This window comes from Mandrillus leucophaeus, unplaced genomic scaffold, assembly GCF_000951045.1.
Source record: "Mandrillus leucophaeus isolate KB7577 unplaced genomic scaffold, Mleu.le_1.0 Scaffold313, whole genome shotgun sequence".
Classification (NCBI taxonomy): domain Eukaryota; kingdom Metazoa; phylum Chordata; class Mammalia; order Primates; family Cercopithecidae; genus Mandrillus; species Mandrillus leucophaeus.
The window spans coordinates 586,710-599,296 of record NW_012103288.1 but is presented as its reverse complement, the minus strand read 5'-3'; the positions used below and the strand labels follow the sequence as shown (position 1 = coordinate 599,296).

The 12,587-nt window shown below is 48.0% G+C and overlaps 1 protein-coding gene across 3 annotated transcripts in view; it reads right to left on the bottom strand.

The window, feature by feature from the left end:
- Positions 1–201: 201 nt before the first annotated feature.
- Positions 202–12,587, bottom strand: part of ARF3 (ADP-ribosylation factor 3) — a 22,083-nt gene continuing 9,697 nt past the window's right edge. Inside the window, exons 2-6 of one of the 3 annotated variants that reach the window (XM_011987621.1) lie at positions 5,592–5,601; positions 4,974–5,215; positions 4,026–4,136; positions 3,684–3,808; positions 202–3,137 (exon numbers count right to left, since the gene is read on the bottom strand). In XM_011987621.1, coding sequence (XP_011843011.1) covers positions 2,976–3,137; positions 3,684–3,808; positions 4,026–4,136; positions 4,974–5,121 — 546 coding nt within the window. In that variant the 5' untranslated portion in view covers positions 5,122–5,215; positions 5,592–5,601 and the 3' untranslated portion in view covers positions 202–2,975. The remainder of the gene's footprint in view (positions 3,138–3,683; positions 3,809–4,025; positions 4,137–4,973; positions 5,216–5,591; positions 5,602–12,587) is intronic. The other 2 variants (XM_011987619.1, XM_011987620.1) reach the window with 2 other exon arrangements.

Here is a 12,587-nt window from a genome sequence, read left to right as displayed (position 1 = left end):
CCCGCAGGTTACGATGGGAAGAAATAACCAGTGTGAGTGGGACTAAGTTCCTCCATAACCTTACTCTCTATCAATCAAGTGTGCCTTTTACCCCTTTGCTGAAAGAAGGAGCACTATGGAGAGAGGGACCAGAAAAAGGACTCCCCTCACATGAAACCACTGTCCCACGGCTGCTGCACAGCAAAGATGAAGGTCTGCTCCAAAGCTGCATAAAACAAGTTTAATTTCCAACCAGGGTCACAGTCATCGTGTTATCCCACATTTTGAGCAAGGATAGAGAAGGTGAGTTATTAAACATATACAGTCTACATTCCAGAGAAGGAACTGCAGTTACCACTATAACACCACAGACAAACTTTGGGGTGGGGGGAGCGGGGAGTCCTCAGGAAGCAGGAAGCTGGAATCAGGGAAAGCATAAAATTAAACCTACCAGAGGAGAGGAGAGGAGAGGAGAGGAGAGGAGAGGGAGTGGGTAGAAATGGAATGAAATACCCAATCCCAAAAGAGCTGTTAAGTGAATGGGAATGTAGAAAGGACCACCCCTGCCAAGGGCTTAGTAGCCAGGGATACTACCAAGATCACTTACTGCTCCCTGCTGGACAGATCTGGGGCAGCACCAAGGCCACCTCCTAACATTTTCAGCCCCAGATTGGTCCCTGGAGCCCCCCAAAAACAAGGTGAGGGGTGAGGCCTGAAATGAGGAAAACCTATTTAGGACTGGCATCTAACTAGAGAAAGTCAGGGAATGAGGCAGGAGAAGAGGCAAAGTCCTCATGAACCACAAAGATAGAGTGGAAAATCCTAAGTAGGAAAAAATACATGGAAAAGGGCAAACAAGCAACAGCAGTGAATGAGTTGAGATTGAAAAGGAAAGAGTTCAGGGAAGGAGAGGCAATGGGGCAGGACAAAATAAATCTGAGGAAATAGAGCAAATAAAAAGTATGGAGGGAAGCATCTGTGGGGCCAGGGTAATGAATACATTTTTAAATGAAATAGAACCTCCAACACTCCCCCACACAAGCACCATACACAAACACACCCACACCCACACCCACACCCACACACCCATACACACACACCCCCACAGGCCTAGAGAGCAAGATACCTGCACATACCTGCTGCATCGTGGATAACACATCACTAAGTAACTGGCACTGAGGGAGATACCCCTGGAACCTCTCTTTCACAGTTCAATCTTGGATGGGGTTACTAGTATTGATCCACCTGCTATCGATAAAAGTGGCCAGGAAACCTGGCCTCATGGAGTGGGGCTTGGGACAGCCCTACTGGGAAGGGATCTCTCAGCTATGCTATGGGGGGCCCTGGGCCCTGACCTTCACAGAAAGGTTATGGACAGCTGTCTGGAAGCTCAGGGCGCAGCCAGCACACACAGAAGCCCACAGGACAGCTACGTCTTCACAGAAACTACAGAAGTCAGGACCCAGGCCAGGACCTCAGGGACAAGGGCCCCCTGCAGACAGAGATGCAGTAGCAGCAACTTCTGAACAACTACATAATAATGCGGGGAGAACCCTGAAGACCACTGCATCCCACAAGCACTGACAACCACTTCAGGATTTTATTTCCTCCACTCTAACCCCTAGATCCATTTATGAGAAGTGGGTGAGGAGGGCAGGGGCATGGAGGGTGAAGGGACAGCAAGGATGGTCTGAGGGCCTGGAAACAATAGAAAATCTTCATCCTTTAGCACATCCTGGATTAGAAAACAAGAAGTGGAGAAGAGGGGGGTTGATACTAAGGTCAGCTATGTCACCCCACTTCCCAGCTCCTCATTAGAACACCCAGTAGCCCTGGTCAGGCCAACAGGAGTACTAGCGTGAGAAAACTTCTGACCAAAGACAGATGAACCATCCAGCGCCCAAGATCGAAGGGTGGTGGGGCACTGGAAGGCAGTAATGGGACTGATCCATGCCTCACCTCCTAATAACAAAAGAGAATGAAGATGGAAAGCCTGAGGCCTTCGCCTCCCTTCCCCCAACGCCCTGGGTCCCTAACACACACCACGGACTTGCCATCCCCACCCCCTAGTCAAGCTCCAGACGAACAGATCTGAGGATGGTCGGCAAGGATCAATTGAACACTCTAAGCTGATAAGAGTGAGTGGGTTCCTCTCTCCTTCCCAACAATAAGGCAGAGCACAGTGGCATCTCCTTGAGAACAGTCATCTAGAGATAAATGCCACCCTCCAGTCCTAAGAAGGGTGGAGAGAGGAGTACAAGGAAAATGGTGGTGGAGAATCCATCATCTGTCCTATCATCCAGAAAAACCTAACTGCAGAGAGGTGGGTAACCAGTCAAAGACTGGGGTAGTCCGGCCTGACTAATGCCCTCCCACCTTCTTCCCTTAATCTCACCAACACGAAAGGGGCAGATGACAGGCTCCAGTGGGCAGTGTCCTGGCTGCAAGCCCTGAGCTTAACTCCACCCCCTCCCCGCTCCCCCCGGCCCCCACAAATATATCTCTCTATACATGTATATACAGGCGCACACATGCACGCAAACACAGAGAGGCCCGTGCAATTTCCATGTAGAACAGGGAGAGGGTGGCGAAGGAAAGACAAACAGGGAGTAGAAGGGCTTGTGGGGACAGAGAAAGGATTCAGATGCCAAGAGGACAGCAACCACTGCCAAACAAAGAGAATACCCCACTCGACCTCCCGAAACCCAGAGGGTGAGAGAGAGAGGGCCACCCCATGAAACCATAACAACTTTGTTTTTGTTTAAAATCCAGTAAATTGGAATGACTCATCATCAGGACAGCAATTAGGGATTGGTCATATAGGTGGACAGGAAAAAGGAGGGGAGGCAGGGGAGGCAAGGCTCTTGCTGGGCATGCGGACATGATACCCAGGGCCCTGGCCACACTTGCAGTGGAGAGGAAGGGGTAGGACTAGGGCAGGGTGACAGCAGGTATGTCAGGGGTGGGTGGGGTGCTTGGTTAGGGCTGTCTGGCTCTCACTTCTTGTTTTTGAGCTGATTGGCCAGCCAGTCCAGGCCTTCGTACAGCCCGTCCCCGCTGGTGGCACAGGTGGCCTGAATGTACCAGTTACGGTGACGAAGGGAATGCAGGCCCAGCTTGTCTGTGATCTCAGCAGCATTCATAGCATTAGGCAGATCCTGGAGCACGTGGGAGACACACAAAAAGAAGCCTCAGGATTTTTTAAAGGCTTCTAGAACACCCATCTACCAAAGAAATGTGTACCAGCACCTTCCCCTCCTCCTTTATTTTAGGAAACCCAGACCAAGATCCTAAGGAGCTACTTTGGATTTAGTCACCCTAAAACCCAAGATCCAAGGCACTAGAGGTCACTGTACTGAGGAATTGGAAACCAAATACGAGATTGGTGGGGAAGCAAGAGACGTGATTCAAACTGACCAAAGAATCAGGTCTGTCTGACAGCAGGAGTGAGGCCAATTCACCTAAAGTAGATAATAGGCAAGATGAAAGAAAGATTTGAGGCAATCCCTGAGGACTGCAATGTTGCTAAATAAAGCTGGGGTGGGGCACGAGAAGAGGGGCATAAAGAAGCCAACTGCTCAATTTCCCACACTTCTAAAATTGAGAGCATACTAAAAGGGTTTACCATATAATAGGCCCAAGACCCAACAATTTCCACAGCCAGTTTGCTGTCTCCCAGATTCTGGGGTGGGAAGAAGTCTCACCTGTTTGTTTGCAAAGACAAGGAGTACAGCATCCCGGAGCTCGTCCTCTGCCAGCATTCTCATCAGCTCTTCCCGGGCCTCATTTACTCGCTCCCGATCATTGCTGTCGACCACAAATATCAACCCTAGGGAGGCAGAGCATGGGCTGCACTAAGATGACAGGTAACCCCCTCCCCCCAACAAGAAGACACTTGCCTGACACCCTCCAAATATTTGCTCCCTTTCCTCCCTTTCTTCTGCCCCCAGGAGCTATAGCAGGGTAACAGTTGGCCACCCATAAACAAGAAAGACAGCCACACACTCTGCTCAAACCCAACCAACCCATGCTAGGCCTGGGCATACCTTGGGTGTTCTGGAAGTAGTGTCTCCAGAGGGGCCGAATCTTGTCCTGGCCACCCACATCCCACACTGTGAAGCTGATGTTCTTATACTCCACCGTCTCCACATTGAATCCTTTGGAAAAAAAACAGGCAATGGTCACTTGGCCTCAAACACTAGCCCCGCAACCACCACCACAATGAGTTTGGTTCTGCTTTCTCCCAGTGGTGGCCATGACACCAACAATGGAAAAAAACCTAAGGCTTCCTCAGACCTGGTAATCGTTAACCTAGCAGCCTGAAGGCCAAAATGAAAACCGAAGAGAAGTCGAAGAAGATGAGGAAAGTCGGTCAAGAGGTTCACAGTTGCTTGGGTAACGTGGGCCAACTTTCCTGACTTTTCCACTGAGTCTTTAGTGCTCCCTTCTACAAAATGACTCAGCCCTACTCTAGTACTTTGGCTACCAGAGTTGGCCTCAGCTAAGATGTGGGGCCTGAGAGGCAGAGTGAAGAAAGGGAAGTAAGCTGGCATCCTGGAGCCCCAAAGGCAGAGCCAGATGAGAATGCTGACTGGAGCCCCCACTACATGGCAAATGTTCTCCCTCCCTTCAGCAGACTGTAACCAAGATTGGCCACCAAAGACCTAAACCCAAGCAATTCCACGCCTTTGGAAGGAACATCAAAGCCTTTCACCTGCTTTCCAAATAACACAGAGAAAAAACCAACTCCATGCCTGAGGGCAACTGTTGAGTGCCAGGCCATGGAAGTTCCTGCATCAGGGAGAGCCAGGTTAGGTGGACAAACAGCAGCCCCAGCATCTGCTAGTAAGCTAAACAACACCCCCCTCTTTTCTGAACCCCACAAATTGTATGGACTTGCCTGGGGAGAAGAGGCCAGGTGGGAGAACCAGGAATAGGTCCCTGCCCTGCCTCAGCTGCTGGCATGAAAGCCCACATCCAAGCTCTGCTCTTACCAATGGTAGGGATGGTGGTGACGATCTCCCCCAGTTTCAGCTTGTATAGGATGGTGGTCTTTCCTGCGGCATCCAGGCCCACCATCAGGATGCGCATCTCCTTCTTCCCAATCAGGCTCTTGAGAAGATTTCCAAAGATATTGCCCATGATCACAGCAACTGCTTTCTGGGGACAGTGGGGCCCAAGTAGGGGGCAGTGGCAGTCTGGTTTTGGCCTGGTCCCTGGTATGGAAGACCTGATCCTAGACAAAGGAAATGTAAAATCGTACCATCATTTGCTTGTCAGGACTTCCACGTAATTAGAATTTCCCAAGGTCATGGCTAGAGTTCATTCATGACAAACCGAGAGTCTGAGGGGACTATAAATACCAAGGCCCACTTAACATACTGAGTCTTTGGGAACAGAGACAAAGCAGTAAACACTAAGGATCCCTGCTCTGCCAGTAATCTAACCATGTGACTATGGGCAAGTTACTTCACTTTTCCATATCTGCACCTGTAAATGAAAGGGGGACTGAACTAGATGATTTCTGAAGTCCCTTCAGTTCTGCTATTCTACCCTATACCCCAAGGCATTGCAAGATCATTAATGCCTCTCCCTCCCCTAACCTTACTTACCCTGAGACTTCTGGCAAGGGTGGAAGAGGAGGGAGTGGAATGAGGAGTGGCTCTCTGTGACTCCCGACAAGGTTCAGGCTTGCCAGTTTCCCAAGGTTTATGCTCTCTCCTCTAATCAAGAGACTCTGCCTCTTCCCGTCCTATATTTCTACAACTCCATCTTTCTTCCACACCAAAATAAATGAGGAATAAGAAAGCCGTACTCCTAAAAGAGGCTGATCCTTTACACTCTGTGAAATGCCAACTGCAAATGTTGTGCCCTATTCAAACAACAGGGCACTGGGAGTAGAGAGGTGGGGTATGGCGGGGTTACCCCTTTATTCCTCAGCTAGGTGCATCCTTGGCTCACTGTGGCCCATCCAAGGAGGGGGCTGTCCCACATGGTCGCTGCAATGAGGCAGTCATCTCACTGGTTCTCTGCTTCTTCCCTAAGCCTTTCGGCCTAATCTCCATATAGCATCTAGGGTGGTTTTAAAATCAAACTCGGGTCATATGATTCCTTTGTTCAAAACCCTCTAGTGGCTTCATGGCTCCTTTTCAGTACAACCCAAGGCCCAAACCATGGCTTACAGGGTCCTACATGACCTTCACTCCCCTACTTCTGTCACGAGATCACTACTCTCTCTCTGCTTACTCCACTCCAATTCCCCAACACTTTCCTTTCCTGCTTCAAAGCTTTTTTTTTTTTTTTTTTTTTAAAGAGGTGGAGTCTTACCATGTTGCCCAGGCTGGTCTCAAACTCCTGGGTTCAAGCAATCCTCCTGCCTTAGCCTCCCAGGGCACGGGATTACAAGCATGAGCCACCATGCCTGGCCCAAAGCTTTCATATTTGCTATCACCTCTGCCTGGAATGCTTCTCTCTCAGATAGCCATCATGGATTACTCCTTCACCCCCTTCAGTTACCTGTCTGTTCCAATGTCTCCTACCAAAGAGGCCTCCCACAACCACCTGTATAACACACACACACAGACACACACCACTCTCTACCCCATTTATCCCACTTTTCTTCATAACATTTATCACCATCTGACACATTATATATTTATTTCTTGATTGTTTTATTCTACCTAAGATTTCAGCTCCTTATGTGTTTTGTTCATTGCTCTGTCTCCAGTACCAAGAATAGTGCCAAGGACACAGTAGTTGAAAAACTGAACTAACCCCCAGGGTCTCTACTGACTTTACTGACAGCTCACTCAGATTGGATGCTATGCCTGGTATACAGTAGGCACGTAACAAATACCTGCTGAGGCCAAGTGCGGTGGCTCACGCCTGTAATCCCAGCACTTTGGGAGGCCAAGGCAGGTGGATCACTTGAAGTCAGGAGTTTGAGAACAGCCTGGCCAACATGGTAAAACCCTGTCTCTACTAAAAATACAAATATTAGCCGGGCATGGTGGCACACTCCTGTAGTCCCAGCTACTCGGGAGGCTGAGGCACGAGAATCGCTTGAACCCGGGAGGTGGAGGCTGCAGTGAGCTGAGATCATGCCACTGCACTCCAGCCTTGGTGACAGGGCAAGAATCCGTCTCAAAATAATAATAATAACAACAACAACTGCAACAACAAAAACAACAACAACAAAAAATACCTGCTAAAAGGATGAACACGACCAAAAGAATCATTATGAAGGTACAAAATGTCTATCTGCTCACCCCAGCCATTGCCCCAACAGACAGAATCAGATTCACTCATTCATTTCCTTTCTTCTTTTCTCTCTTCTCTATGGCACAGGATAGCCACAGAAATGCATCTTTGAAACAATAATAAAATGAGGATTCAGAATCACCCATACAAGCCAGTTCTCTGTGCCTGCAGGAGGCATGTGTCAGCGGGCAGCTTATTCAGCAATCACCATATGCCAGCTGCTGGCATTCTCTAGAGTCTGGGAACCAGAGACACACACACACACCCCAAACACAGCAGCCAAAGAGGCAGGTCAAGACAAAGTGCACCCAAACCCAAGAATGTGAAAGGTGGACGGGGAGGAATCCTACTTACAAGCATGGGGGTTTGGTGGGAGTTTGGTTGTTTTTACAAAACTTCTGACATTTCCCCCTACCACCCTTCTCAGTTTGCAGCAAATTCCAGACTAGTGCAACTGAGCCAGATCAACAGTCCCTGAAGACCAAAGTACTAGTTTGTCCAAAAAAACAGAAACAATGAGTGCTTATGAAGTGTTTCATCTTCAAAAGGCCTCCCCAGACAGCCACTAATGAGCCAGGCGTGGCACTCTCAGTAGGTTCCCCAGATGAGCCCTACCCCTGACCTAGAGGGTTCACACACCGGGAAGAAGGGCTAGCTCAACCTTAGGGTTCAACTTCAGCCAAGCCACCCGCTAGCCTTCCTCTCTACTCTGTCTCAACCCACCCAGGTAGACAGATTCCTGAGGACCCCTGAGGGACCTACCCAGCTAAGAACAGCTCTCACCAACCTTGGGAATTTGTAGTAGTGTGGTTTTTGGTTATACTACTAACACCTCATGAAATTTAAACCTTCCCCAAGTCTTCCTAGTCTTTACTCTGTCTCTTGCTCAGGGAGCCTTTCCTTCAGCTCCAGATGACCCTTTGCTGTAAAGGTTTGGTATCAGGCTTTGGCCCAGATTCTGAATTAAATTTATGCCACACATTTATCTCGCTGTCCTTTATAACTAAAACTATTGCTGATTAAATGCTTACCAACTGTGAGTACAGTGGTGGCTGAAAAAGATGTAAGTAGTCAATATGCCTTGAACCAGAACACGGGTACACTGTCCTTTGATGTTCTTCTTTGCCAGGCTGTCATGCTAAAGTCCTGGTTCAAAAGCTGATCCCAGTTTTACACCTATTTCTATTTCCTGGCATGCCACATCAAGGCCTTACTTTGAATGATCTTAACCACTCAATGTGGCACTTACTACCTTGTGGAGTTTTTCTTCTTTTGTAAGTCTGTGTATTTACTGTCTCCCCCATTAAACTGTGTATTCCCTATGGGCAAAGACCATGTCTACTTATTTTGAATCTGTCCTCCCTCTAGTGCAAAGTCCACTGTGGGAGTTCAGTTAAGCACATTGGCTGATTTAAGCTTCATCTGAGGATGTCCTTACATTATTTCTTCTGTCCAGAAGGATTTGGTATCTCTATGTAATGCACAGAGGGTTGCTTAGCTATCCTGTCCATTCTCAGCCATTTTCCACATATATTTGACCCAGGACTGCTTTGGGAACAACATAAAAGGACTAGAAGACTAGAATTGGTGGGATTCTCTCTTGCCATTTAATATACAGTGGGACTGATGAGTACCTGATAAAATATCTAAACAGCTGGTCGGGCATGGTGCCTCATGCCTGTAATCCCAGCACTTTGGGAGGCTGAGGTGGGTGTATCACCTGAGGTTGGGAGTCTGACACCAGCCTGGCCAACATGGTGAAGCCCCATCTCTATTAAAAATACAAAAATTAGCTGGGCGTGGTGGTGCGCGCCTGTACTCAGGAAGCCGAGGCAGGAGAACTGCTTGAATCCGGGAGGCAGAAGCTGCAGTAAGCTGAGATCACGCTGCTGCACTCCAGCCTGGGCGACAGAGGGAGGAGACTCCGTCTCAAAAAAAAAAAAAAGAAAAAAAAAAAAAAAGGGGCCAGACACGGTGGTTCACGCCTATAATCCCAGCACTTTGGCAGGCTGAGGTGGGTGGATCACCTGAGGTCAGGAGTTCGAGACCAGCCTGGCCAACACGGTGAAACCCTGTCTCTATTAAAAACACAAAAATTGGCCGGGTGCGGTGGCTCACGCCTGTAATCCCAGCACTTTGGGAGGGCAAGGCAGGAAGATCATAAGGTCAGGAGATCGAGACCATCCTGGCTAATACAGTGGAACCCTGTAAAATTTCTACTAAAATTTTCTAAACCCTGTAAAATTTCTACTAAAATTTTCTAAAAAAATTTCTACTAAAAATACAAAAAAATTAGCCAGGCGTGGTGGCGGGCACCTGTAATCTCAGCTACTCGGGAGGCTGAGTCAGGAGAATTGCTGGAACCCGGGAGGTGGAGGTTGCAGTGAGCCAAGATCATGCCATCACACTCCAGCCCAGGCAGACAGCAGTGAGACTCCGTCTCAAAAAAAAAAAAAAAAAAAAAAAAAAAATTAGCTGGGCGTGGTGGTACATGCCTGTAGTCCCAGCTACTCCAGAGGCTCAGGCAAAAGAATCACTTGAACCCAGGAAGCAGAAGTTGCAGTGAACCGAGATCACGCCACTGCACTCCAGCCTACGTTAACAGTGAGACTCTATCTCAAAAAATAAACATCCAGTAGCTATCATGTGTCTCCCTGGCGAAGCCCAGGGCCTTGAAACTAATGGACGTTATGACTCCTCCTCTTCATTTATTTAATTTTTTTTTTTGAGACAGAGTCTCACTCTGTCACCCAGGCTGGAGTGCAGAGGCAGAGGTTGCTCACTGCACCTCTGTTGTTGGCCAGGCTGGTATCAAACTCCTGGCCTCAAGCAATTCGCCCGCCTCAGCCTCCCAAAGTGCTGGGATAACAGGCATGACCCACCATATCTGGCCATGACTTTTCTTTAAGTATAATCTGGAGCTTGATTTAAATGAGCATTTCAAAGGGGATGCTGGCTTTCTTGTCTGGGCTTTCCCTGTCCCTTGCTAATACCAGAGAGCATGCTGCCCTACCACCAAGATGGTAGCAGCTTTCAGCTTCGTGCCATGAATACAAATCTTTGGCTATATAGCCTATTCTCACTTTCACAATACATTCCTAGAAAAGCACTAGGAAGCAGAATGGCGAAGTCAACAAACCGTGAATTGTTTCTCCATGTATTATATAGCCTATAGTTACTCTTTCACCACAGATGGTACTCCTGTGTTGACAGGGCAAAATGCCAGGGTTCCATTGGCTGTTGGATATCAAGAATCAGCAGTTAAGACTGAAAGTGAATGGCTCAAGATGAAAAATGGAATATACTAACATCTCTATTAAAAAGAAGGTATCTCCAGGTTCTGTTTTACAGTCAGAAACTTTATTATCACAGGTAAAAACAATAGGAACCCAAACACATGCTCTAGTACAATCTGTGTGGGACACTGAAGGAATTCAGTTAAGCACATCAGCTGATTTAAGCCTCATCTAAGGATATCCTCACTGGAGGACAACTCACTGCCCCCACCTCATCCCCCCAGGAGAAGCAGGCTGTTGCTGTAACTGGCTACTCAACCATCTTTCCTTACATATGTTGCAGGAACATGCCTGCCTCAATCTCCAGGTGCTTTTGAGAGTCACACATCCCAGTCGGCCACACATACTCCCTCTACCTGATTCCAGTGAATGATCCAAGAATGTGCTATGAGACACCTCTGAGGGGAATCCTGATCTGGCACTACCTCCTCCTCTTCAGGGTCCAGGGGAAGGAAGACCAGGGTCTCCAAACCCTCTGCTGCCAGGCAGAGTGCAGTAAAAACAGCTTTGTTCTTAGATAATTTTCAAATTGAAATATCACTAATAGAGATGCTATTTTTAGCACAGCTAACCAGTAGACCAATACAATTTAAAGAAACAAAAGCAGAGTATGCCTGTACTGAGTTTTCTTGGTGCAGCTGGCTTATGATCTGTGTAAACTCCAAGTTTTTGTCTCAAGAGCACTGAAATCAGAACCTAAGAACTCCTAGATTAGTATCTTAATGATATATACTAGACTTAAAGATTTCCCAAAGTCAAGAAATAGCTTCTGATACCAGCTTTCATCCATTCATCAAACTTTTTTTTTTTTTTTTTTTTTTTTGAGACATTCTCACTCTGTCACCCAGGCTGGAGTGCAGTGGCGCGACCTTGGCTCACTGCAACCTCCGCCTCCCAGGTTCAAGCGCTTCTCCTGCCTCAGCCTCCCGAGCAGCTGGGACTACAGGTGCGTGCCACCACTCCTGGCTAATTTTTTGCATTTTTAGTAGAGACAGGATTTCACTGGGTTGGCCAGAATGGTCTTGCTCTCCTGACCTTGTGATCTGCCCGCCTCAGCCTCCCAAAGTGCTGGGATTATAGGCGTGGGCCACCGCACCCAGACTCATTCATCAAACATTTATTGAGCATACTGAACTAGGGATACAGAGAGGGAGACAGTTTCTGCCTTCATGAAACTGTCTTTTTTTTTTTTTTTGAGACTGAGTCTCACTCTGTTGCTCAGGCTGGAGTGCAGTGGCGCGACCTTGGCTCATTGCAAGCTCCGCCTCCTGGGTTCATGCCATTCTCCTCCCTCAGCCTCCTAAGTAGCTGGGACTACAGGTACCTGCCACCACGCCCAGCTAATTTTTTTGCACTTTTAGTAGAGATGGGGTTTCACTGTGTTAGCTAGGATGGTCTCGATCTCCTGACCTCGTGATCTGTCCACGTCGGCCTCCCAAAGTGCTGGGATGTGGGAGCACCGTGCCCGGCCATGAAATTCAGTCTTTAATGGAAAAGACTAGTAAAGACAGGATTACAAAACAGTGTGAGAGTAAGAGTAGAGTAAGCACATAGTATTATGTGGACAGAAAGCTGGAGCAGTAAATCAACACTGAAGGGTAAAGGGTGATTCTGAAACATAATTCTCAGGTCATACCTGAGCTGACTCCTAAAGGAAGAAGAGGAAGTAATCAGACAATAAAGAGGGAGTTGAGCAGGGGAAGAGTGTGCAAAGGCATAAAGACTGAGCCAGGCGCAGCAGCACACACCCGTAATCCCAGCACTTTGGGAGGCTGATGCAAGAAGATTGCCTGAGCCCAGGAGTTCAAGGCCAGCCTGGGCAACATGGCAAATGCCTGTCGCTATGCGGGAAAAAAAAATTAGCTGGGTGTCGTGGTGTGCACCTGTAGTCCCAACTACTCAGGAGGCTGAGACAAGAGAAATCACTTGAGCCCAGGAAGTTGTGGCTGCAGTGAGCCACGATCACGCCACTGCACTCCAGCCCAGGTGACAGAGTGAGAGAAAATGTCTCAAAAAAAGAAAAAGAAAAAAAGACCTAAGTTTCAAATAGCA